This window comes from Melozone crissalis, unplaced genomic scaffold, assembly GCF_028551555.1.
Source record: "Melozone crissalis strain CALT ecotype California unplaced genomic scaffold, PUWL_Pcris_2 ptg000036l_1, whole genome shotgun sequence".
Lineage (NCBI taxonomy): Eukaryota > Metazoa > Chordata > Aves > Passeriformes > Passerellidae > Melozone > Melozone crissalis.
In genome coordinates this window covers 6502320-6530311 of record NW_026535814.1, presented here as the reverse complement: position 1 = coordinate 6530311, position 27992 = coordinate 6502320, and the positions used below count along the sequence as shown (strand labels likewise).

The 27992-nt window shown below is 40.7% G+C and overlaps 1 protein-coding gene across 1 annotated transcript; it reads left to right on the top strand.

Moving 5' to 3' along the window:
* Positions 1-4: 4 nt before the first annotated feature.
* On the top strand, positions 5-27988 carry ENTREP1 (endosomal transmembrane epsin interactor 1). Its single transcript, XM_054283556.1, has 11 exons — positions 5-268; positions 2767-2823; positions 11662-11772; positions 13189-13317; positions 14060-14167; positions 14283-14398; positions 18492-18621; positions 19165-19237; positions 23727-23876; positions 25615-25898; positions 26994-27988. Exons 1-11 carry the CDS (start codon positions 5-7, stop codon positions 27201-27203), a joined length of 1632 nt encoding a protein of 543 aa, XP_054139531.1. The 3' UTR covers positions 27204-27988.
* The last annotated feature ends 4 nt before the right edge of the window (positions 27989-27992 follow it).

Sequence of the window (27992 nt, the reverse complement as noted above, 5' to 3'; positions counted from 1 at the left end):
GCCGATGGTGCTGCCGGGGTCCTGCTGCCCTCTCCAGGGACTCGTCCCCCTGCCCCAGACAGGGCCCCTCCGCCCGGGCGCGCCGCGGCGCCGCCGCCTGTGCCGCCCGTGCCGCCCGTGCCCCCTGCTGCTGTTCCGCTCGCTGCTCGGGCTGGGGCTGCTGCAGACCGGCCTGGGCTGCGCCTTGGTGGCTCTGTGCTTCGGGGCGCTGTCGCTGAGCAGCGCCCCGCGGGTGAAGAACGCGTGTCCCCTCTGGGCCGGCTCCTCGGTAAGTGACGGCCGCGGGCCGGACACGCCATGCTGGGGTCCGGCCGTGCGTGCTCGGCACCTGCGGGGCTGGCTGTCCCGAGGGATGCGTGATCGCGCTCCCCCGCGACCGCTTGGAAACAGCCTCCGGGTAACGGGGTGACGGCTTTTTGCTGACAGCTTTGTAGGATGTTTGCAGGACCCCAATGGAGTTAGAAACGTCGAGACAAGCAAATAGGGGACTTATTTCCTGACGTGCATTTTTGAGAAAAAAAAAAAAAAAAGTGCTCGGTTATTTTGCACTATCGGACACAGGATTTTCAAAAATTGTTGTTTGTGTAGATGTTGAATGTTTGTGCTTTGTGCCTTTGATCGTAGGCATAAGGTAGCGATAAATCAGCAATGTTCCTGGGGAAAAAATAGATGGACTTAGCACAGTTTTGGAAAGACTACTGAAAGAAGTTTTTCCATCTCCTGTTTGGCCCTGCTTTAAACCACAGGTTTATAAACATGTAATGTATGCAAGAGTTTAAATTGCAGAAGCTAGGCAGCAGTAAGCAGAAGTTATTAAGTGTAGCTGAGTCAGATTGATTAGTGCCAGTTTGGGCCCTCCAGCAGTCAGAAAGTCATGTACGGAGTTGGGACACACAGCTCTTGCTGCCTGTGTGAACAGTATCAGCTTTTCCCTTGCTTTAAACATTTCAATTAAATTGCCATGTTGTTCACCACCTGTAAAAATGCGCTCAGTGCAGTTGTTTGGGGATCAAGTAGTTCCTATTCATCTGCATAATGCAGTGTTTGTTCCTGAATGCACACAGTCCTTCCGAGGAGAGGGAAATCCAGACCATCCAAGTGACTTTGTTTGGTATCTCTCTTGTGATCTTTCATCCTTTTTGTTTTGTTTTGTTTCTTTTTGTTTTCTGATTCTAACTCTGGGTTAAAAGTTTATGTAACCAATGAATATTCTTTGAATTCTGCACACAGAACCATGCTTGTGCTTTTAAAATGCTTTAAAATTGCTTGTGTAAGATAGAGGTATTCAGTATTTTTAATAATCAAGAAGGGTGTTGATTTTGTTTGGGGTTTTTAAAATTATATTTCTGAAACAATAGTGCACTCAGAAAAGTTACCAAAATACTTTTTGCATATAAAAATATGTGTGAAAATTTTAGTTCAGAACCAACCTGGAAAAGCAGATGCCCTTAAAAGCTGACTGCTGTGTCTGGTTGGGTGCTTTTTGGTTTGATTTTCTTTTCATTATGGATGCTACATGCTGACTTGTGAGGGGCATGCCAGGAAAATTTTGAGAAGGACTTTATTTTCTTATCTTGAACAGATGTAATGAAATAAATTTGCTCATTAAAGAAAAAAATACGTCAGTATTGATGAGCTTTGTTATAAAATCATTGTCAATTTTGCAGTCAGAGAATTCAAAAAATATTTTGTTATGAAACTGCAGTTATGTATGTGGTTTTGCAACACCAGTGATGATATCAGTAGGTGTTTTGGCCAAGTCATATATGCGTGTTACGCTAGATTAGATTGATCATGTCAAGTGAACGAAGTTACTGAAGGGATTTATTAAAAATACTAGTGTATGACTTCCTGGTTGTTCCAGTCTTCCTGTTTCTTTTTGGGGTAGGAGCTTGGCTGTCTTAGTCACAATGTCCATCAAGTTAAAAGTATAGCTGCTGACTTACGGGACATGCTGAGAAACTTACTTGCCTTTCTTTATAGGGTTGCTATTCTTGTGTGAGAGAGTATACAGGTATGCTGTTTGTTTCAGTCCTACAGCAATTAATTATAATTTCTTAATTGTTTGGTCCTGTAAGGTAAAGAAAGAGTCATAAGGTTCAGTTCTGTGATTTAGCAAGTTTGGTCTAAAAACTGCTGTTGCAGAAGAATGTGCTTTTATTTTAACTTCTTTCCTCGTGCTGATACTGGCATTCATCTGATTAAACAGCAAAACTTTTCAGGGAGGTAGTGCTGGTGCTCTTTATTGATTTTGGTAGGGTTCATGCTCTGGGTTTTAGTTCACCAGAATGGTCAGAGTCAGCAAAAGGGAAGAAGGAAGTAGGCAGTTAATGAAGTGCTGAGATGGTGATGGAGGTAGGGGACAAAAAGGACAATTTTTAGATTTGCCTAGCCGTGTTGCAGAGAACAAATACTTAGTTGGCTGAAAGCAGTTATTTAAGGCAAATGTAAAGGTTGGAATTGCTGATATACTACTTGTCCCCATGCATGTTTTCTGGGAGGCAAAAGTAAGAAACTAGCATATTTAATTTGGTTGTTATTTCACAGAATGCTCTTAGGAGCAAAGAACTTAATCAGCATAGGTATTCTCTGCTTTAAAGTGCATCTTTGTATCTTCCCAGCATTGCTATAGTGTTCCAAAATACAGTAATAAAAACTGTATAAATAGCATATAATATAAATAGCACAAATAATAAAAACAGTGTAAATAGTATTTTGTAAACAGTTCTTTGCTTCTTGCTGATGCCATGGTTTTTTGTGTTATAGGCAATCTTATGTGGAATCTTAGGATTAACAACATGGAAGAGGCCAATGCGGCTTTTGGTAAGTATGGATTAGACTTTGTAAGGAAATCATAAAAAAAAAAAAAGAGCCTAATTTAATAGTTGTTGGTAAAAAAATAATCACTCCTTTCTCCTTTCAAAAAAATAGTGTTGAATATTTCTTTTCAAATTGCAGAATCATAATTATTTAAAGAGAAGTCAAAGACCATGCAAGGCCATATTCATTCCTGCATGGATGAAGTCCCCTGTAAGGGCAAAAGTGGACCATGTCTGGAAGAATTGTTAATGTTATTTAAAGCACACATTTTACGTTTTTTTATGTATAAGAAATGCTGGCTTAGAATAAGTAATTTAGTTCTCCAAGGTAGTGCAGCTTAAACTGAAATGAAGGAGATGGCTTTAAATCCTAGCTTAGTTGTAGTTTTTTAGTTTTTGACAATGGGTTTGAGAGCTAATTTAACATCTTACAGCTAGTTTCATATACAGTTGACATTACATTGCTGTGAGAGTAGATTGCTATGCAGGGTGTGTAAGCTGTTTCCACATGTAAGTGAAATCTGAAGCTGTGTAGCTCTTAATGTCTCAGAGTTGGGATTTGAAAAGGAGCTGTGGAGTTGCTTTTGTTTGTGTGTGAGTTTAGGGAGTTTTTTCATTTGGTTGGTTGGTTTTGTTTTGTTTGCTTTTGTGTATTTGCTCAGAATTTTTTTACCTTACTGTCACTTCTGAAGACTTTTTTCGGGCCAAGGCAGTTGTTTAATTTTTCTGCAGCACTCTCTTCGGATCCACATGGGTATCAGTGAGGAGTACCACGGATTAGGTGTGTGAGCTGTGGATAGAATCATAGAATCATAGATTCACCAAGGTTAGAAGAGAGATTTGAGATCATCAAGTCCAACTGTCAACCCAGCACTGCCCCAAATCCCTAAACTACATCACCCAGTGCCAGATCCAGATGCCTCTTGAACATTTCCAGGGATGGTGACTCCACCACCTCCCTGGTGCATCCTATTCCAAAGCATGACCACCCTAACAGCAAAAAAGCTTTTTCTAGTATCTAATCTGGCTGTCCCTTGTCTCAGCCTGAGGCCATTTCCTCTTGTCCTCTCAATTGCAGGCACTGTAGCAGATTCAGGCCCCGACTCACCTCAGCCCCTTACGGGGAGCTGCAAAAAGCAACGAGGTCCCCCCTGAGCCTCCTCTTCTTGAGACTAAACAACCCCAGCTCCCTCAGCTGTCCCTCATGAGAGATGTTCTCCAGTCCTTTCAGGAGCCTCGTTGCCCTTCGCTGGACAGGCCCCAGCCCCTCAGTGTCGCTTTTGAAGTGAGGGGCCCAGAACTGAGCACAGCCTTGAGGTGAGGCCTCCCCAGAGCCCGGTGCCGGGGCTCGATCCCTGCCCTTGTGCTGCCGGCCACGCTGTTCTGGGCACAGGCCAGGGTGCCACCGGCCTCCTTGGCCACTGGGCACACTCTGGCTCATGTTCAGCTAGCTGTCAACCAGCACCCCTAACATCCATTGTTATTTCTCAGTGTGCATTGGTTAACATGGGCAAATTTTTTAGGAGTTTTGTGGATATAGAGAGGAGCCCACTGTTAGAGACTCCCAGTCTAGAAGGACCATATTTTCATCAAGATAAATGTACATGCTATCAGTCTCAAACTGCCTAAGGCTTGTGCAGTACTCCTGTGTTAATACTGCCTGTGTTCTGTACTGTTTCTATAGCATGTTGTTGCTCTTTCCCTCTTTAACATTCTCCTTTGTATAAACCTTATTTTCCTTTCCTAGTTTTACTTAAATAGAAAACACAAATTATTCTTGATCCCCTCTTTTATTTAAAATGGTCTTTAGGATGGTCACATGCTGCAGGAGATTGCCCTGGAATATTATGCAGCAGGAAGGTTTTTGACATGAAATTGATAAAAGCTCTGGGCAGCCTGCCATGATTTCACAGCTGACCCTGCTTTTGAGCAGGAGATAATGCAGGAGTCTTCCTCAGCTCTCTTACAGCCACAATTATTCTGTGATTATGTGATTCTATATAACTGTTTGGGTTTTTTTTCTTATTTGTGTGTGTATTCTATAGAGGTTTGATTTTTGATAGCCAGATTAGATAATCCTTGATACTGGGAAGCATTTCTGCTAAAAGAGCAATGAAAGCCTGGAACAGGCTCCTAGAGATGTGTTTGATGCCCCAAGCTGTCAGTATTCAAGAGGCATTTTGGACCATGCACTTAATACTGTGCTTTGATTTTTGGTGAGCCCTGAAGTGGTCAGGCAGTTGAACTAGATGATTGTTGTAGGCCCCTTCCAACTGAAATATTCTATTCTATGTGGGAAAATAAAAATAAATAAACATTAAACTCTTCTTGAGGGTAAGGAAATAATGCCTTAAACTAGCTACAGTCTTTCAAGGACAGATTGTTAGTTTCTGTGGGCATATTTATGCTGGTCTAATTACCTTTTATGTCTACCCTCTGCTAACTTGAATGTTTTCTCTAGGGAGTTAATGCACTATTAAATGAATTGTAAAAGCAAGCTTCCTAAATCTCTCAGCAATGAGATCATTATACAGTCATTGCTTAGAATTATGATATTCATAAGCAAGACTAGAAAACTCATTCAGAACTAAAACATATCCATTTCTCAGTTGTGACTGTCCTCCTCTTACAACTCCTTATGTAAAGCCTTAGCACTCGCAGTGGTGGTTTCTCACTATCTGTGTTTGGGTTTTTGTGAAGGGTCAGGCTGTTATCGCTGCCACTTCAATGCAAGGCCTTGATAAAGGAGAAAAGAACCAGACTGTAGGTTGTTTTTTCTGTGCTGGCAAGATTCTTGTGCTGCTGATGCCTGAAGAAAGCACATGGCTGCAGTGCTGTGAGAAATGAGGCTGGGGATGGGCTGTGGTGTTTCAGCCACTTCTTTTTTTCCTTGGTGAGGAGAAAGGAAGGGAAGCATATTGGTTACAGATGTAGTGGACCTTCAGTAGCACCTTCTGTGAAAAAACAGCCATGAAGAGAGATGGCTGTGATAAAACCTTTTAGTAAATAAAATAGAGAGCCATATTTGGATTTTGCCACCCACACTGTTTTACAACTGTATTAACAATGTGAGATGATACTAGATAAATAATGTATCTCTGAGAGAGGGTACTGCAAGGCAAAATTAAGTAATTTATTTTCATTTTTGCAAGGAAGGCCTAGCCTTGAGCAGTACAGCTGCTGAGAAGTCTGATTTCAGTCCTGCCTTGATGTTAGGTGTTTGAGGAATTTCCATTCTGGTTATCAATATCAAGTGTCAATCAGTTTTGGAAGTCAGCTTGTAATGCTTGTACTTTGAAGATGATTTTTCTTTGAGGTAATGCTGAGTTACCACTGGACTCAATGGTCTTGGAAATGTTAATGATCCTGTGTTTCTTCTTCTTTAGGACTGTCCAAATACATTAATGTGGAAAGGGAAACTCACCACCTACCCCTCCAAGTTACATGTGTATTGACTCTGAACTGTTCTGGGCTCAATCTTCCTCAGTGTTGCCTTCTTCCAGGCTTAGAATCCAGTTTCTTTCTCTCTCCTCCTAAGCTGCTTCCTTTCACACAGCTTCAAATCTTAGTTTTACCTGAAGGAACTTAAATTCTTTCAGAGAGTACATCAGTTCTCCATTGTTATTTTGATTGTGTATGTTTTGAGGGCAGTTCATGTCTTTGACAGGTCATGCTAGCTGCTATATTGTCTGTCCTTACTTGTATGCCAGATTGGACTGATTTGAGTTTATGTTGTATTCCCAGGAGTTGCCAGGAGCTGTTCATGCTTTGCTAAATGCAGAAGCCCTTAGGGAGTGAAGCATCCTTACTTTTCAGTCCTGCAAAAATTAGTTACAGCCCTGGAGAGTGCTTTTTAGGTGACTGTTTGTTTCTGGTTTTGGGGTTTTTTTCTCCAACTGAAACAAAGACTTCAAGTTCAGCATCTCTCTGGTGTCTGTTTGGTGCTTTGAGTTCTGCTGCTAAAGAGGAGACTTAGCTGTGATTGAATGAAAGGGAAAGGAGTGCCAGCATCCAACAAGACACTAGCCTGTTGTGCTGTGCAGTCTAACTGCTGCAGCTGCAAGTACTGGGGAGCAGATTGGTGCCTGCAAAATGCATGGGATCCAGAATGCAGGCTGGTTGGATGTGACTGGCTTTCAGCTACATCGAGTACTGCATGTTTAATGTTTGCTAGCATGGCAGCTTTTGTGTTCATACATGCTGTTGTTTTCATGTAAGGCTTTGAGGGTTCGACAGAAAAAAAAAACTTGACAGATTTTCATTAATTTAACGAAAATTTAATGTATAGATCAAGATATTTCATTCAGGTAGCGTTCTTAAATTTTGGCTCTGCTAGTAACAGTGAACTGTGAACAGAAGCTCCCTAGCTTCCCTGACCCTGAAAACCAGTCTCTCCCTAGGCATGTGCTTTATAACAAGCAGTCATTTGACTTGTGAGAACTACTTTAGTAGTATCTTTTTTCCCTGTATTTTAGAAGTAAAATAGTTCTGTATTGACCTCTTTGCTCACACTCTAGACTCCAGCATTAAGTCAATAAGTAGTAATTACGCAAAGGTTTTAAAGTCAGTATAAGATTTTCATAATCTGACTCTTTTAGGAGTCAGATTATGAAAAGCTATTAGAAGCTTATAGCCATTTATATGCTGCAAAAGCTTTTCTCTCATACATGGGGTGTTTTAGTGCTGCATTTAAAATATGTGACTATTTTTATTAAATGAATTTGTTTGTCTTTTCATGTGGGGCTTTCCTTTGTTCACAGTTGTATTGTGGGTTTCCATACAGTACAATGAATAGCTCTCACAGCTGACAGAAATCTAATAAGGTCCTATGAGTTTTAATTATTGCTATTGCTGCTGTGCATGTGGGTAATTAATAAACGGATATGCTCTTTTCTACAGGATGTTTATAAAGAGTATACGTTGGCTGTAAACTGATATAAGAGTTGTTGAAGCAACTGTTTTTTCTTTCATTTAAGTGCCTGCTTGGGCATCAGTCCTGCACGTGCCTGTTTAAGTGAAAGCGGTTCCTCTCTGGCATTAGATACTTGCTTCAGTGGCAGCAGCAGCAGGACAAAAAGGAGCTTCCCCATGCAGAATGAAAGATAGTGTCAGAGCTTTACTATGCAAATTTATTCTTCCTTGGAGACCTCAAAAGGCATGATGATGGACTTTTTTACCTGAAAAAAAGATAATACATGCAAGACTTTAGCGAATATGAATAGCATACACTTCACTTTCATGTAGTTTAATTCATATGAAGGTTCCTCACAGCTTTCTGCAGTTGTTCACAGTCCATGTGTATCTAATGCTCTGAAGATGAAGCTGTCAGCCAAACTAAGGCCGTTTGAGTCGTTTCCATTTTTATAACTGCAGTTAACACCAGTTACATCTATTTTAGTTTTTGAAATACCATGTTTGCCTTTTTCTATTTTTTTTCTAAATTGAGAAGAACTTCTCTCCTCTGGGTAGGATCTTATGTTGCTGGGATAAAGTGTAACCCCTGATTTTACTCGTAGGTGAGTAGTCGTTTAAATTTGCGTCTGCAGGAGAGTATAAGTAACTAAATAAGCTGACAGACTGCATGTTAGATGGGACAGTGAGTGACTGAATAAGGGGGCACAGAGGGTTGTGATCAGTGGTGAAAGCCGAGCCAGCCAAGGACCAGGGGTGAACCTGAGGGGTAGAAAATGAGGGGCCAGTACCACTGAAGTGAGTGCTCTGCACAGTGGATCTAAGTGCACTGTCAGCACAGGTGATGCCAAACTGGAAGGAATGGCTGATACACTAAATATTGCCATTTGGAATGACCTGGACAGGCTGATGATTGCGTTGAAAGGAATCTCTTGAAGTTCAGCAATGTGGAAAACGAAGTCCTGCCTGTGCAGGGAAATTACCTTATCGCATAGGAGGGAACAACATGGTGGAAAGCAGCTCTGCAAAGAAAAACCTGGGGATCCTGGTGGACAGCAAGCTGTCCATGAGACAGCAAAGTGGTGTTGTGGCAGAGAAGACTACTGGTGTCCTGGGCTGGATTAGACAGAGACTTGCCAGCAGGTCAAGGGATGTGATCCTTCAAACACCTGGAGAGGTATGAAAGCTGTGGCTGTTCAGCCTGGAGAAGAGGAGGCTCAGTGGAAATCTCCATTAATAGCTGATGGGAAGGAACAAAGAATAGTGAGCTGAAGCTTTCTCAGTAGTGCTCGCTGCCAGGACAAGAGGCTGTGAGCAGAACTGAGAAAATAGGAAACTCCATCTGAACATGGAAGGCAATTTTTTTACTGTTGTGGTGGTTAAAAACTGGTGTAGGTTACACATAGAGATAGTCAAAACTAACTGGGCATTATATTCAACAGCTTGGTGTAGGTCACAGAATCATAGCATGTCCTTGGATGGAAGGGATCTTATGCTTCCAGGTCCCTTGTTGTGACACCTGCTTGAACAGGACATTAGATTTAAATGGTCTCAAGAGGTCCCTTCCAATCTCAGTCATTGTGTAAAAATGTTGACCAGTGATGGAGCGGAAAGAAAAAAGATTTTTTCTCTTGACAAGTCAAGTACAACGTCTTGTCAACTGTTAAGATGTGTGGTAGAGAATTTTGTGGTTATGGCTCAGATCATGGTAGTATTTTAGATTGAATCTAGAGGAATTATTCTTGTCTTCTGCTCATTTGGCAGGATTTTCTGGATATTGGATTATTCAGTCAGAAATACACTATATCTATAATAAAAAACAGATCAAGATTATATTTGCATGTGATAGAATTTATTAGAACATAAATGCAGAATGTATCATCCTTGTTTCGCATATTTATGATAATGCTCTTTCTCTTTGTTCTTTGATTTCTGGCATTCCTTTAGTAAAATATTAATGATTTTGTTTGTTTTTCAAAATTTTGAGTTGGAAGTCTTGATTTTAACTGTAACTTTTTATATAGCTATAGATGAAATTGTTTCCATTGCAGCTTCTGTACCACAGGAGACAACTTAAATGTGAGTTTGCTAGCTTATTTTTTTTAATCTTTCTTTACTTTGGCCACGTAACTTCTTTTCTCCATTTGTCATCAGCTGAAAAAGGACAAACACACCTCTTGTTTTTCTTAATGTAATTCAATGAGAGTTGTGCTATAAGTATACTTTATGCTGAAGCAGCTTCTGTTTCACTTACAATACTGGCTATTTCCTAATTATTTGGTGCCCTGTGTTGAACCCAGTTGAAAAGTTTGCTTTATATGAAATACCTGTGTGTACCAATTTTTTTTCTCAAGGTAGTTTTTTGTTAGAAGAGTAACTAAGATAATTTAGGTAAAAGCATAAGGAATGGGTTTCATTCATTTACATGCTGAGCATGGTGTAATTTTTAAAAACATTAGATTTTGTGTTTGTATGGAAAAAAAATACACTCAGTCCTTTCTAGAATGAAACCCCTCTTATCTGTGGTTTTGTGATTAGTAAAAAGCTAGGACAAAATGCTCTTCCTCTTAATAATTTAGAAATTATTTTGTTTTTAGTGTGTCTAACACAAAGTAGTCCCAGTTCTCTCCAGAGATTCGCTAATAGCTACATCAGTTATTGGGGGTTTTGGGATTAAAATATGCCTTACAGGATAATGTTATCATCAAACTAGTAATGACTAGTAATGTTGTAATTGAAAATTTAGCTTGCTTGCATAGTAATGCTCTTTGGCTCATGTCCATTCATTGGGGATTACTTCCCTGAACCTCAAAAAATGGGAACATAAATTTGTGCAACAGCTGTTACCTCTACCTGGCTTCAGATTCTAGGTAGCTAACCATGGTACATCAGATGAATTTATTTGGAAGGCCATGGTGTTCTTTGCATGTTTAGGAAGTCCTTGTTACTGGATCTTCTGTAAGTCTGGAGCAGGACTGAACTCATGTCCCTCATAGTGTCCTTCTCTTCCTCTGTATTTTGTGTTGTCCTACTTTTTTAACTTGAACCATTTTGCTACAAAGAAACCTGAGTGAGCAGATTGTTATTAAGAAGGATGCTTTAGGACCTTAAGAATATGATACTTGCTTTGTGAGATTGAATGCTTAAAGAGGAATCTTACCTTTATTTGCCTCTGAAGTAGTAGTCTTACCCAGCACTTTTTCTTGAAGTACAGGATATTTTTGCCTGTATGAATGGGGACAGAGATGGTTCTTTTGTATATCCAAAGTCATGTAAGCGTAGATTGTAAGGTGAAAGCAACACATCATTTTTTCCACTGTTTCTGCGTGTCCTTTTTTCATGTATTTATTGCTCTTGCCATTGCTCAATTTCTGGTGTTTTATAAATCTGAAAGTATTATCTGATTTCCCAATATTCTGGTTTTAGTAGCCAGGAGGAAATAAAATCATGCAGCTCAAGTCTCTAAAGTGTTTCCATATTTATTGTACTGAAACAAACATTTTTCATATATTTGTGCTGCAGAATAATTCTGGAAGTGTGCAGAGTGAATGTTGTCTTAAGATGTTTCTTCCTCTTCAGATTTCTTTACTATTCTGAATGTGTTGAGAGTTAAACTTGGTGGAAGAGTGTGACACACATTGGAAGTTGGGCAACTTGCAGATCATACTTTGCACTCCAGCAAAACCTTTAATTTCTTGTACTGTTATTACAATAGTTTTCAATAGTTGCATAACTAGTCCAGAATAAGGAGAGAGAAGACAAAGAATTTTGGGAATAGGTTAAGACACCTTGGGGCACTGAAGTCATGGGCAGTTTTGAAAAAGCAGAGTGTCATTCCCAGCTTCAGCTTGTGAATGGGATTTGCTCTGTAATAGGTTCCTTGAGTTGGGTTTCTGTGCCCACTGCAGTTAACTTTGTTTTGGTGTTCCAGGTTAACCTGTTTGTTCTGCTGTCTATGATCAGTTTTATGCTGAATGTGACTGGATTAATACTAGGATGCCAAGGCATTCAGTTTGTGTCCAGGCTACCCAGATGTGATTTGGTAAGCACACATACTGATTTACATGGGTTTCTTCTCATTATGGCATATTAGCTTGCTGTGCTGAGATCACAAAATGTCCTGATGTAGAGTTGCAAGTAATTAAAGAACTAGCACAAGAGATTTTTGTAGTAATGTAAAAAATATAAACCATTGAAAAAAGCCTGTATGTGGGTAATGGTGAGCTACCAACAAAATGTTTAGTTCATTATAATGTGTGGGTGGGATTATTCTTCCTGTTTTGCCTCACCTGGGAAGGACCATTCTGTGATACCTTACAGCAGAAGCTGTGAGAAAAAAAATAAGGTAGATTAAGTCATAGTAGCTTTTCAGAACACTTCCGCTTGAGGAAGATGCAGTCTGTACAAGGCAGGACAAAATGCAGAAGAATTTTCGCAAGTGGTTGTCATGAGAAATAGAAGAATCACTATTGATGAACTGGAAACTGTGGAATAATTGAAATTGAGGATACAGTACAGAGTCACTTGTTGATGAAGATGATTGTGTGTAAAAGCTTGAAGAGCTAATGGAACAGATCTTTGAATATATATTTTCATTCATTTATTCTTTCGGGAAAGCTATTGTTGGTTCCTTGACATGCCAGTAGATGTATTGTGGTGAGAGTCCAAGATTATAAACCTATGGGAATATAGATTAATCCAGTATCACTGTACCAAAGCCATAATAAGAATTAATGATGATATTCCAGGTGAAGTGGTCAAATATTGCAGGAATTTCTGAGTTGTCTGTAGTTGGAAATACAGGGTAGAGCAAAAAGACATTCCTGAAATCATCAGTTATTTTGTAGAGTGGCTTCTATAGGTGGAAGAGTGTCAACATTGTGACTCCAGAGTTCGAAAGCTAAAACCTCAATTATTTCTACATATGGAAGCATTGAATTTCTACTTTGAAAACTAAGATGATAAGATTAATTTGAAAGTGAAAGTTACAAAAACCTGTGGTGTACAAATATGGCTATTAATGATTTGAGTGCATTGAAATTAGAGTTGCTGGTTTCAGTCCATCCATAGAAATGCAAGATATGTTCTTGAACCATAGAAAATGTGTACAGTTCATATAGAGTGGTTTGCACAACAGTCAGAGAAATAATTTCTAGGCAGTTATGCATTGGAAAAAGCATAAGTAGTAAAATAGCTTAGCAATCAGTGCAGCTTTGATTACAATAAGTTGTATTTAAGTGTGTTAATACATTACCCACAATGCTTTCTCTCAAATAAGAAGTGTATAGTACAGCTTTATAATGCAGGAGTCATTGGCATACCAAACTGTTCAATTATATGATCCTGTATTCTCAGTCTGCTTTGTGGTCATGGGCTTAGTTTAAGACAATAGGTTCTATATTATGCAGGTAAAAATATTGCATAAAACAATTAAAAAGTAGAGTTTTGTTTTTTAAAGATGGATATGGATGAAAACAAGACTTGTTTTTGCTGTGAAGAACGTCATCCTACTACCTGCACAGAAGCAAAGGCTGTACTGAAGCTATACCACGTGAAGTCATGCAGTGCTGCTCACCTTGTTCTCAAGGTACCCTGCATACCCATCAATGGGTGCAGTACACTGCTTTTATAATGTCCATGCGTATGCAGCAGTACAGAGCTCAAGTGTTTACTGGGAAAAACTGTTATTTTTCTGGTCAGTCACAAACTCTTCATGGTACTGTAACATCGTGGGAGGGTTTCATGTCTGGGTTTTGACCAGTGCATTGCTGAGCCAATAAGCAGTTCTTGCCTGTTTTTTGTGTTTAGTTCCACCAAAACTGCTGTCAAATCCAGACAAGATTACAGGGGTAAATGAGATCTAAATTTTAGCTAATGATATGATGCTTTTGTTAGTCTTTTGCACTTCTCAGCCTTTTGTGGCTTACAAACTGCTAAAATAAGACTCCCAATCAATACCATCTTCAAATATCAGAAGGATTTGACACGTCTTTAATGTTGATCATCCTGAATCTGTATTTCCCACAGAGAAGATATGAGGAAGGTTATAATTCTTGTATGAGTAGATGGATAAATCACATCTGAGCTGTATTAAACCCTTCTGGAGCTCTCTGTCAGGACAATAAATAGTGTAAAACAAGTTTTTGCAAATTACTCCAGTCTTGAAGATTGTGCTGAAGACTTCATCCCATACATTTTTTAGAAGTAATTGCCATGATCATCCCTGTGTTTTCTCTATTTGTTTTAGTTTTGTATTATTATTTATTATTTTTACATTTACAAATACTGTGGTTTAATTTTTTAATTTCAATATTCTTCATGTTCTTCAGAAGGTTCTCTTAGCTCTTAGTGCCCTGAATGCTCTCACCGCCACAGTTTGCTTTGCAGCGGCTGCCCTGCATTACTTACTGACGCTGGCATCAAGAAGGTCCTGCACAGTAAGTGAGCACCAGGCATTGCCTGCCATCGAGAGCGGTACAAACAAAATTAACAGCTTACACTGTTCAATATTTATAGCCCAGAAGGGTTTTAACACAAGTTTTGTTTGAATAGGATGAATGTGAGATTGAAGGTGAAGATCATAATTTGGATCCTGAAGACTTTGTCCCCCCTGTCCCACCTCCCTCCTATTTTGCAACTTTTAATTCTTGTACTCCACAAAGTCACAGGTAAAACTGTACACTCCCTTTCTTTTAGTGTCTTTTGAAACACTGCCTAATCTTTTTTTTTTTATGGTTGTTTTCTCTGTGAAAAAGGTTTTTGATTTTAGGGGGATTAAAAAAAAAAGAAGAAAAAACCTATTAGTTTGGAAAAAGCATAAATACAGTGTTGATAAGGGGGTGAGATTTTGTGGTTTTGAGTTTAGATTCTCTACAAACTATTTCTGGGTGAGAGAAATACTCCTGCTTGGCACAGCTGAAGACTTACACGATGCTGTCAGGTGCAATGAGGACAGCAGTGGGAAGCCAGACACAACCATTTGGCAAGCCAGAGACCCTGAATGGTGTTCCCCCTATGACCTGAGTCATTTTCCTTCTCCCTCTTGAGTTCTTAGGGCTGACTGAAGGGTGTGTTTTGACTGCACTGCTTGGAAAAGTAATCCCTTACCTTGCAGGTTATTTGCTCTAAAAAGTAACTTGCAGGTTGGCTTTACTAGTTTATGACTCAGGTGGGGCTGTCGGAATCCTGGATGCTGAGAATTTTAAACTTTCTGTGCTTATAGGCACAGACCCACAAGAGAACACTGCGTTTGACCTGAGGCTGTGTAGAAGGCTTCCAAAATTCATTGATAGTGCTGAGGTAATGGGTGTATAGTTGGTTAGAAGTGTGTAATATCACAGGGTAGAAAACTTAAGAGTTTGGGATTTTAGAATATAGAAATAAATATGAAGTGAGATGGAGGTTTTAGGGTGGAGACAGGTCGTTATTCTGTACCTTCTTCCTTCTTCTTCATGGGTCTGTAATTGTGATGTTTTGTAATTGGGCAGAAAAGTCCACGTTGTGGACCTTTGGGATCAGTCTTTGGGATCAGTCATTAGGTTAAAAGGAAAAATAATCTAGGTGTTATTAATTGGATAGTCTTAAATGACCTTGTATCAAGAGACTGTTAGCCATTTTGTGCCTTCTAATGAAAAGCTGCCAAACTCATGGTTGTGAGACTGTTGAGTTTATTATTTTACTGATAAATAATAAACACCTGAGTCAGAACATGAACTACTATCTCAAGTGCCTTCAGGGCTGCATTGTTCTGAACATACAATATTTATACATAAAGGTGTTCAAGCAGCCTGTATGACTCTTGTTCAAAATTCCTCCTTTTTGCAGTGAGCAGGAGTGTTTAGTTTATTTCACTGTTTCATCAGAAATAGCACACATGACTTTCAAGACTATATGTTCCTGGCAGAAGCAATTACAGATTTTGGGATTGCCTAGAAAATTATAACATGGCACAACAGTAGGATTTAGAATGAACAGGTTGTCTGAAACACCAGAGGCTGGATTTGAATTCAAAATACTACTGAAATCCTCTATTTAAGTCTTGGTTCAAGCAGCTTATGACAACAGAGTGGAATGTATAATGATCTCTTTGTAAGAATAATTATTTATGCTTTAAAATGGACCAGTTGTTCTTTGTCTAGCATGTCATTATGGATGGTTATCTCTTTCCCAGCAGCAGGATATATTTTTTTTTTATTTATTTATTTTGGGCACAGGAGGGTCTGCTGAACAGTATTTAAGGCTTCTATGGTCTAAAATTAAGTAGCTACCTTGCCTGTGACTATGTTAAAACTGGTTGATAGTAATGCTGAAGTAATGATAGTAATTACAGGCTGATAATAATGCTGATGATGACATCCTTCTGAAGTCAGGCTACTTGTTTTAGGGTGTTCCGGGTAGTTACACAGGAATGCAGAAGTTAAAGCAGCAGACTGGCTTTATTTCTGTTTTTGGAAGATGAGTAATTATGACTCAGCCCAGGCTGAATCCTACAGGAGTGGCTGAGATGGGATGTGGCCATTTATTTCTCAGTCAGCCTTCTCACACTTCTTCCTCCCAGATTGTACCCTGAGCTCCTTTTAAGTCCTGTGCCCTGGCTTTCTGTGCTGAGCTCCCTGGTCCCTGCATCCCAAACCTGTGTGTGCAAGGAGGGTGTGACAGGAACCACAGCCAGGGAGGTGAGCACAAATCTGCAAGCTCCGAGACAGATACATCCCCTGAAAAGGGAAATACTACAGTCATCAAAATTTGTGCCAAAGATATGTTTGGAATGGGCAGGCCTTCTCTGCCACTCTTTAAATTGAAACATCAGGAGTCCAAATGTCAAACACTATTTGTTTGCTCACCTGTTCATGGGAAACTTTTGCATTTGTTGTATTTATTAGCAAAAAAACCCGTAGCCCTTCAAGTGTCTGGTCAATTCCTACCTCTTCTTATTTCATACATTAAAAAATAGCAATTACAATATTTTTTATGGTTGGCACAAAACAAACAGTGAGAGCTGAGTTTACAGGTGAAAAATAAAAGGTGAAGTTTAGCGGGAGTTGGCCTTTGATCCTTGTGGGTCCCTTCCAGCTCAGGATATTCTGTGGTCCTATGAAAGCATCACAAGACGTGTAAATTAAGGGAAGCGATAATGCATGTTGGGCAGCAAGGCCTAGAAATCTACCTCAGTTCAGTTTAAATTATTGTTTGTGTACTTCCTGGAAATTACAATTAAGGGACTCCAGGGAGTGCTTTTCCAGTTGCATATTATATATTATTACGGTAATAAGTTTTACCGTAATTGTTGGACGTAGCATTAATTTTCAAGGTATGACTGAGCTGGGTAGACCAGATCAGGCGTGTTTAAAAACAAAACTAAGATTCGAAATGTGTATAACTTTGTGGCTTACACTGAATGTAAATTCAGCATCAACATACTAGGAAAATGTGAGGAAGTAATGTTGATGGAGGATCCGTCTCCAGAATTATTCTGAAGCCTTTTGGAACAGATCAAGTAGATTGTAGCTAAAAACTATTTTAGTATATTTTGTTTTCCCCAATTTAAAGACTAAAAAAGACAGTGGCCAGCTATCATAATATCTGCTTTCCTTTCCTCAGATTTCTCTGTGCATTACCTCCATTGCCTTCACAGGAGCCTTTCATAAGCGGGCTTCCAGCTTCTCCTTTTGAAAGTTTTATTCTTTTCCTGTCTGTGCAAGTGGTCTTCCATAGGCATTTCTGTCATTCTGCCCTTTCCTCTGAGCTTGCAAGAAAAAAATTTTCACGATCATCTTTGCTCCTCCAGCCAGTGTCCAGAGAAGCCCTAAATTCTGTGAGGAAGGACTTGCTTTGTAGAGAGTGGCATCCACTAGTGATGGTGAATGAAACCTGACCAAAATTCAGAGAACAAAATACAGGTTTCTGTGTGTTTCTTGAGGTTCCTGCTCAGCGCCAAATCAGCAAATAAAATAAAAAAAAAATGCAGAGAAGAGCTGAGGTGTTTTGGGTCACAGACTTCTCTGAGGATTGTGTTGGGAAGGCTTTCATGCCGGCTCTGCTGTTGACCTCCACAGTGTTACAGTGTTCCTGGGGCAATGTAAATGTATACTTATCAAAATTAAGGTTTCTCTAGGCACTACTCTATTTTCTTCCTTCTCAGAGCTACCTCCTAAGAGAAAGATGTTGCAGTAGAAGGCCTTTGGGATTTCTGCTGTGGTAAACTTTTCAGGAAGCTCTTTGGAAACTGAGGGGTAAGGTTAGCCATGAGGTGCATTTGCCTCATACAAGCCTTTGGAATTGGTCAACCATAATATTGTTGCCTTTCACAAAAACAGCCTTTAGATTGGATTTGGCTTTTTCTGTGCAGCTGTGTCTGAGCATAAAGCACCAGGTCAGAAGTATCTTGAATTTAGGTTATAAATAAGAACTCAGTGGTTCACAAAACTCAGAGATAGGCTGTCACATTTTGAGTGACAACCTGTACTTTAATTTTTTGTCACAAAACTGAATCTCTGAAGTAAAACTGGAATGGGTTCCTAGGCCCAAAGATGTTTGAACTCTGGGGAACACACTAGAGAGGCACGTCCTGAGGAGCTAAACTGAGAATTACTCCTGCCATTTTCTGAGACAAGGTCTTGCAGATCTTGGCGAGTCTAGTATCTGTGACGTGCATCCCAAAATCTCATCTGGCACAGAAAGCCAGTGGGGTTTGGTAACAGGTGATTTTTTCTGCAGCTAGAAAGCCATACTAACAGATTTGATCTGTGTTATTTATTGCAGCACACCTGTCTGTGATGTGATTTCACTGCACTATATTTATGTAACACGAATCAGAGGGGTTGAAGTGTACTGCCCTCTGGACCCACCTCCACCCTACGAAACTGTGTGCAGCTTAAAAAGCTCTGAGCAGGTATGAGCCACAGGAGTTTAATGTCTGATTTGGTTTTTCCACTCTAAGGGAGAGGTTGCACTCAAGCATGGTATATGTACATCAGGAGGATACATTTGATTATGAATGTAAATTTCACCAAAGATTTTAATTAGTCACTTATCTGTGGAACTGTAAAGTTTTCTCCAGTTGGGAAACAACCCAGGCATAGGGAGAAGGAGGAGAAAGCAATGTGGAGCCCACCTGTTGCTGGTTATTTGAAAAGACCTCCTTGCTTTAGTTCGCTTACTCCTCCCATGAGGGACTGGTTCAAGGTTTTTGCATCACTGGCCATCCTTTTTCACTGGTGTTTTCAAAAGGCAGGCACTTTTCCCCAGAAAATACTGGGTAGGATAAAATTCACTGTGCACTGGCCTTGATTTTGCCATGGGATTGAAGTCATATCACACAGTCTCTCTGTAGTTAAGAGCGGGTATTCCATTTCTAAGGTGGATGTTGCAGTTCTTAGAAATGCCAGAGAAAGGTGGTGACTTGTGATTTTTCAACTTTTGTATTCTGTTCCAGGGAGGTGCACTTCAAATAAATGGTGTGGAAGAGGTTGATTCAGGGGAAGTAAGTGACAGGCAGTCCTCTCAAGGTAAAAAGTAATTTTAATGTTTGTTCTAGAATGTTCCCTCCAACACATACAACTTAATGCAGCAGCAGCAGCATTAGTTCTTTGACAGACAGCCATCATACTCCAAACCAGAAATACAGAATCATGATTGTTTTGGGGTGGGAGCAAGGATTAATATTTAAAATGTTTAAAAGCACAGCAAGTTGTTTTCATGCAGGATACAGAAAGAAGGATGTGTTTCCTTTTTAGTAACCTAAAAGTTAGTTTTTGACACTATATCCATATGTTTTAAGAAATGGTGTCCACCTCCGGTGCTTCTCTTTGTTGAGTGTGTGTGATGGGGCCTGTTAACATTTTGTTGCTGGTAAAAATAGGATAAGGATTGAGTATTGCAGTACTGTGTGGAGCTAAACTGGGAATTACTCCATTATCCAGCCTGAACTGGAAGAATTACTGAATAATTTCTGCATCCTGGTACGGGAGATAGCTAACCTTCTGTTAGAGACAACGTCAGGTTTGCTCTGCACTGTTTTAGAAAACCATGTTTATGGCTCAAAGGTTTTTTTAGCCTAATGTTTGTTGCAATGTAGGCTTGTGGCTGAACAGTATTAACTTCCAGCTTTTCCAGTACAGCCCATGAAATGTGTTCCAATTTTCATTAGGACTTGGCCATTGTGGCAAGATTGTCTCATTTGCGATATCCACACAACAGAGTAAAGACTGGGGCAGGGGGCAAGCCCCAAATCTTTTATTTGATTGCGGCCTCTCTTCTGCCAACCTACTTACTAAACAGTAAAAAAAGCTTGGGTTTGAACTGCATCAGTTGGAATTGTTCCAGTTATGTGGAGTCAGGGGAAAAAAAAAGTTTGTGTAAAGTCATACTTTAGCCAAATGTCAGCTCTGTCAAAATCCCCTTAAACTCTGACCGTCTGCCTGAAACCTCTGAAAACAAGCACTTGGGTGCTTATGGTGTCTTGCCAGCTGTGATAATCAGAATGAAGCCTTTTGCTACAGCTCCTCTGGATTTCTTGCTCAAGGCTTTCTTACTGGTAAAACTCCTGTTGCTTTCTCTGAGCTCCTGTGCACAAATAAAAAGAGGTTATCAAATACAAGGATACACTTTAAAAAGTTATGGGGACTGGAAACTGGAAAAAAATAGCATAGAAAATGCACTTGCAGGGAAGGACAGTCAGGAAAGTATTTTGTCTTGTTTTGTCTTGTTTTGTTTTGAAAAAAGGGTCTGATATCACATTGTTTGAGGCATTTGTGTTTAAAAATTTCCTTTGGAAGAATCAGACCTACCTGAGCACATATGGCAAAGGGTACCCTCCTCTCTATGATCCTAACTGGTTTGTCCAGTATTTTTTTAAATAAAAATATCTGTAAATAAACATTTAATTAACAGCTTGCCTGTTAAATTCTGATATAAACAGAAAGTAAGCCTCTTAAGAAAGAAAATTAACCCTGCTGCTTCTTCTAGATGCCAGGGCTTCCTAGAGTTTAGGAAAAAAGAAATACTCGGAGCAGTATCTCTTCTTTTATTTAAATTTGGAGAGGTGTACTACATCTGGCTGGAATGGAGTTAATTTCCTTCATAGGAGCCTATGGTGCTGGTTTAGATTTGTGATGGGGGGGAGTGTTCCAGCGTTGTCACTGTTCAGGGACTGGCTGGGATCAGTCAGTGGTGAATGATTGCTTTTGCATCACTTGTTTTCCCTTTAATTTCTTGGGTTATTACCCTCCCCACCTCACTCCAGCTGTCCTTATCTCAGCTCATGAGTTCTGCCACTTCTGTCCTTCAGTTCTTCTCCCCATATCACTGGGGAAGAGGGAGAGTGACTGCGAGGGACTGAGTGCCTGCTGGGGTTAAAACACTGCAGGAGAGAAATACAAGGGGGGCTCGAGTTGGAATTGTGGCAGAGGAAATCTGTGGACGGTCTCAGCTGATGCAGTGTAGCAGTCCATAAATAAAACTTGATCTTTCAGTTTATACTGGCAGGCTGCCATGCCAGGGCATTTGTGTATGATGTTGTGATTCCCTTGGCATCATCAGGGCTGATCAACTGAGCATAGCTCCTAGTGGAAGTTAGAGCTGTGGACTACTCTGCCAGCAGAGTGAGGGGAATCCTGACTGCTGTCTGCAGGAGGAGCTCTAAAGATTCTCTGTGCCAGCTAAAACTGTTTAACTGACTTCATAATCACTCCTGTGAAGCAGAAAGGGATTTCCCCTGCTGACTGCAGTAGGCAGGCAATGCAGCATTTTGCTGGTGCTGTAGCTGCTCTGTATCATCACAAACTAGGTGTACGCATTTCCAGTTCACACCACCATAAGACAGTTATCGCTCTGAAACATTATTAACGATTATCTTAAGATCACAAAATCTGTTGATTAATCTGCTTAAAATTTCAAAAAAATACCAAACAGCCTCTCCAAAGTAACAGCAGCATTGTATCTCCAGGGCTTACTGCTAACACAGCTCCACTGGTGTTGAAAAGTTTAGATTGCTGATGGACTCTTTAATCCTGCATGACTCTTGGTCGGCCATATTTTGTTGCTGGGCCTCACCTTCTGATTTTCTAGGCTGGTACCTGTTTTATATAGGTTGTGTCACTCTTTCTTCTCTTTAGAGATTCTAATTTGCATTTGTGTAGATGATAAGGTGCTATCCTCAACAAGTACAATCATCAAAACCTAAATTTTCTTGATGCTCCTGCCACTGCTGCATACCTTTTAAGAGTGACACTACAGATTTTTGCTGTGTTCCGAATAAAAGCCTATTTACATGAATTTGGTTTTGTACTGGGTTTGCATGACCAAGTTTTGGTAGTGGCAAGGAAGCTGCTGGAAGGTTTGAAGCTTCTTCTATGCCTGGCAGAGCTCCAAAGATGGACCTGCTGCTGGAGAAGGCTGGACCAGTTAGAAATCATGGTAACACCTCTGTGACAGCATATTTAAGAAGGGAAAATAAGTTACTTTGCAGATGTATTGGTGGTCAGAGAAGAGTGAAGTGAGAATATGTGAGACAAACAGTCCTGCAAATGCCAGGGCCAGTGGAGAAAAGGAGGGGCAGGAGGTGCTCCAGGTGCTGGAGCAGAGATTCCCCTGCAGTCCATGGTGCAGCCCATGGAGAGGCAGCTGTGCCCCTGCAGCCATGGAGGTTCACAGGGATGCAGAGATCCACCTGCAGGTCATGGAGAATCCCCACTGGAGCTGGTGTGTGCAAGAAGGCTGTGAACCCATGGGAGGCCTGTGCTGGAATGGGCTCCTGGCAGGGACCTGCACACCACTGGAGAAAGGAGCCCATGCTGGAGCAGGTTTCTGGGTAGGACTTGTGACCCTTTGGGGGACCCACACTGGAACAGGACTGACCCCATGGAAGAGTGACCACACTACAGCATTTTATGTAGAAGTGTTGCCCAGTGGAATGGACTGAAGCTGGAGAAGTTCCTGGAGAACTGTCTCCTGTGGGAGGGAGCCCACGTTGCAGCAGCGGAAGGACTCCTCTCCCCGAGCAGCAGCAGAAACGTGCCGTGAACTGACCGTAACCCACATTCCCTGTGCTGTTGCAGGGCAGAAGCCCAGGGGAGGGATGGGAAAGGTGGTTTTAAGATCTGTTTTACTTCTCATTATTCTGCTCATTTTTGGGTAAAATCAGCCAATACTGAGCTGAATCTGTTTTGCCCATGATAGTAATTGATGAATGATCTCTCCCTGTCCTTATTTCAAGTCATGAGCCTTTCATTTTATTTTTTCTCCCCTGTCCAGTTGCAGAGGGGTGTGGCTGTGATGGGTACGTGGCATCCAATTAAGGGCAGCCAACTACAGATTTTTAAACTCCTGAATGATCAATAAAATTGTTTTTTGTAATATGCCAGGTGCCACTAGATGGAGGTACAGAACCAAGCTTAGTGAGAAATGTACACAGCTGCATCCTGTCCTGTTCATTAAATTGGAGCACATAGTTTCACTCCTAGGAAAAGAGTGGGAAGCATATAGCATATCACAAGAATGCAGGAAAGTATAAGTAAAGATTTTAATTTCTTTTTAAGGGCTGGTCACTGATTTACAAGATATCTAATTGCAAAAGGTGACTGATCTCTCTAACTGTATGATGTCGTATCTTGGTACAACTGCCTATAAGCAGGAAGATTTGGGGCTCTGTGAGATTTAGTTTTTTGTCAATAAAGCTGTAGTTCCCTTCTCTCTGATCAGGTAGTTTAAGGTGATTTTTGTACTAGGGTGTACTGGACTGTAGTCTTTTGGTACTCCAGTTGCATAAGGCTGAACAGGTTTTTGCAAACATTTTAACAATGTTTAGACCAATGTTACTGTTCAGTAAGTGTGGGTCTGTGCACACATACATGCTCCTCCAGACCTCTGTGACCTCTGTCATTACAGATTTGCAGATTTCCCTATAAGAGATGGGGGGAAAAAATCAGTCTCTAATAATGGCTTCTACAGATTAGCTTTATTTTGACTACTTCTGCTTTTCTGTTTCTGATTATTCAGCTGAAGAAATTCAGGAGCCTTCCAGCAGAGTGAGCCTTTCCCCTTCAAATGCAGGCTGTGTGCTTGCAGGAAGGAACAGAAGAGCCTTCGATCCCTTGTGGAAATGTTCTAAAAGTGACCCTGGGCTCCTGCACTGCCAGCTGCCTCAAGGTGACTCTGTTTTCTCTGCCAGTGATTGTGTAATGGTTCTTTGAAAGAACTTTTCAGAAGTTCGGTACTTCGAACCTCGTACCTGCAGAAATCAGCTGCTGTTTCCCAGCAGAGCACCTACATAATAGTACTCTGTGCTTTACCAAACCTTCTCCACCTAACTCCTTATCTTGCCACTCTTCAGGTTTTCATATCTGGGAGCCGGGTCTGTAGCAAGGTCTGGGTATGAGGGAGGGGTAGTGGAAAATGAGGAGAGAGAACACACAGGATTCCTCGGTGCACTGACATCTAAAGTCTTACGAGTGCAGTGTCAGTGTAAGCAATAAACCATAACTGGCTTGCGGATTTGGTATTAGCATATATATTTGCTCCCCTTTTATCAAGCCTCATATTGTCAAAAAAACTCCCTCAGAAACTCAACACAACCCATGGTGGAGAGTTGATGAAATTGCTTTGGTGTCAGTGATCTAATTCTGCTGCCGTGGGAAAACTGCTAATGTGACTACACAGTCTGTGATACTGCTGACAATCTTGAAAAATGCACGTGTCAGGGGTCTTGCAGTTTTTACGAGAGGATATTGGAATCTCAACAGGAGCTGCTGATACATACCAGCACTCAAAATGTAAGGGCCAATGGGGCATGTTAGTAACAGCCATTTATTTTGGATATTGGGAGCATGCCTGCCTGGATTACACTTGCTGTTTTTGTGGAATGTTTTCATGGCTCTGCTCTATCATGTGCTTTTTCTTGTTCTCCTATCAACTTCCACCACGGCAGCCCAGAGAATCTGCTGCTGAAGCAGTAGTTACATGACACAGAACCTATTCATAGCTGTGAAAGCGGAGTGCTTCCACTGTACAGAGACCCCATGTCAGGAGCATTTGGAAGCTTTAGGCTTGGTGTTCCTGAAGTTAGGTCTGAGTTAGTCACCAGTGCTACAGAATAGGAACTCACTGCAACAGAGGAATTTGCTTCGAGGTAGTGCTCTTCTTGCTGGGAAGTTTTGTGTCTCCTCCTAATATTTTTTGGTCTGAAGCTGACATTAAATAGCTTCTTGAATAATCTGTAGGTGTGGTTTTGGGGTTTTTTTTGTTTTTTATTCCTTTTAATGGGGTCAAAATTTGGTAACTTATTTATACCAAAGGCAGTGAATTTTTCACCAAAGGCAGCAAAATTGATTCTGTATTGCCCTTTGTTTAGTCCTTGCAAGGTAATTTTGAATGTTTTGGTACGGGTTAAATTGTTTCGGTTTTTCTCATTGAATTTCTACTTTGTAGTATTACTAGCTTCCAGCATGGCAGGTAGTGATTTTCAGGTACAATTTGTCCTCTTGACTGCTAATAACTAAAAGTTATAAAGAGTTTAGGAGACATCATAAAATCTTTATACCTTTATGTTTACATTAACACTCAACAGGCATTTCAGTTCTCTTCAGATGCCAAACAAGAGAAAAGAACCAAATGTACACAAAATGACAAAGAGCTTTCCAAAGGGGAAGAGTCCCTCCAGACGCTGACATGTAATATGCACTCAGTCATAGCTACGTATGACTGTTTTACAGGCATTTTGTGTAAATCTCATAGAGTGAGCCTTCCAAGCCACCCTGACCATGCCAGACTGTCAAGCTGTACAAGGTTAAAAAGGTTAAACCGTGTACTGCATCCTCATTGAATGAAGAGGGGAATCTCTGGGAATACTGTGAACTATGCGGATTGTTTACTTGTTTTTTGTCTTCAGGGACAGTGGTCAGCGGTGAAACTGCAACACTCAATGATGTAAATCCACCGAACGCTGTCACCTTGCGGAAGAGCTCAAGAGGCAGAGCTTCGAGGGGAAGACCCCAGTCTCTGATAGACTATAACTCTTACATGGACACTAAACGGCGTGTGGCGTGGATCCTTGAGCAGTCCTGCAGCATGAGCCCAGACATACATGACTTGGTGGAAGATATCAAGTCTGTTTTAAAATCAGATGAGAAACATATGGCAGAAGCTGTCACCAGTGCCACTTTCCTTGATCAGGTAGTTTTATTACTTGTACTGATCAGATGTTGCCCCTGGTTCGGAAGTACAAGTTTCCATTTGCCAGTCTGTGTGTCACAGTTCTTGAACCAAACTGGCTTCCTTCAGCACTTCAGTTCCATGTAGGGAGTGTATGAGAGGCTGTGACATTTTCTGCTCTATCACCTAGAAGCCAGAGTATGTGTCTATTTAAAAAATGAGTCAGTCTTCTATTGAGGAATCATGAACTGTAAATAACATAACAGCATTTTATACAGAGTGTGGCAGAAGAGAGGGAGAAGATGTTATAAATAAGCATTTGCTATTGCAACCAGAAGGAATGGAGGATGACAAGGAAATTTTTATGTCAACCCACTAGAAGTAACTTTGTGATTGGCTACCCTAGTACTAAAGAAAGAAAAGCAGAAAATAGAAAATTTGTGCTTACATTAATGGAGTGAATATCCAGAAGTTTCAGACACTGCAGACTTCATCAAAACAATTGTTTTGGTAACTTACATTCCATTTGGGTAGATAAATAGATTCATGCACAGCACAAGTGATTTGCTATGACAGCTGGTTTTGGTTTGTGTTCTCATGCAAAACGCATCAGTGTCACTTAGGCTCTGCAGATAAAGTGGGATTTCCCACTGCAGCCTTCAGGCAGCAAAAGCCTTGGCAAATATGACAGAAACAAGAGGGAAGAAGGCTCCTTAGAATTTAATTTATCACACAGGCCTGAAGGTTATTGACAGTTCAGTGGCTTCTGCAAGGAGGCAAGGCTCCTTTAGGTTCCTTCTATAACAATACGAGACATGCCATAGGTTGGAGTGAGAGAATTCCTGTGCACCTTTAGTTTCCCCTCAACTAAACCAACCTAACAAAAACCTCACAAACAACAACAAAATTAAAAATCACCCCACTCCTTCTCCCAAGTAGAACTCCTTTTCCCATGCCTCCTTGGCAAATGCTAGGGGTTTTATAGCTTTTAAAATTACTCTTTAAACACAACAGACAACACTACAATTAGCTTCTTCCTAGTTGAGTAAAAAACTATTCTAATGGAACAAGAACCAGAAAACAAAACTGATTTAAACTTCTCGCTTATTTTTAAAGGTGATGACAACACCTGCCCAGCAAGCCACATCATTGAGAGTCCATGTGTTGCCTTCTAGATTGCACCCTGGATTGCTGTACCTGGAGAGCTGTGGTGACCTGAGTACTTTCACCACAGAGGGAGAACAGCTAGCAGAGAGGAGAATCCAAAGAGCAGAACACGAACGGCCTCACAGTGTTATTGGTGTTGTCAGAGAAACTGTGCTTTGAGCTGGCTTTTTAGTTATTCCTCAGCAGAGCACTTCTGTCAGACATAGACATACTGCAGAGGAAAATCATCTCTGGCAAGTGGGTGGATGGGTTTGTCAATAATCACCTTCTTTTTTAATACTCTTATGCACAGACTCCAAAGGGGGAAGATCATTCTACAAAGAGCAATGAGGAGATTGAAAGCTGACCTTTACTGGGCTCTCAGCTGCAGCTCATCTGTTTGTGATACATTGGTGCCCTGCATCTCTGTGAAGTTTGGCAGCGTGTAGTTGTGGGGTATGATGATACATCATCCTTGTGGAAGGAGCTGTCAAAAGCAGTATTGAAGAACTTCACAAGTTTTTGGCACTTTGGTTTAAATTAAAATCTCCTGTCATAAAATGGAGACATTCAGATATGAACTAAGTTAGTAAAAAATGCTGAACAGAATTCTAAAATTATTCATTATAAAGAAAGGCCATTGATGTGCAAACTGTAATAAAAATAAAATCTGTCTTGAAAAAGTGCTCTTTTCGCTCAGTGAACGTCTGTCTTAATGGCAGAACATTATTTTTGTCTTAATGATGGAACAACATCCAAACCCAAAAGCACAGGTGTTTTGCAACAGGTGATGATGGCTTGTTCCTGTCCTGGGAAGAAAGGCACTCTCTGGGTAGTTTCATTTAAAATGCTGTTTGTTACAGCAGGTGCTATGAACAAAGAAGCTAGTATAGCTAATTTCATATTCCTTCAGGTGCTGGGAACCCCAGATTGTGCAGCATCAGGCAAGGCACAAGTTATGCAGATCCG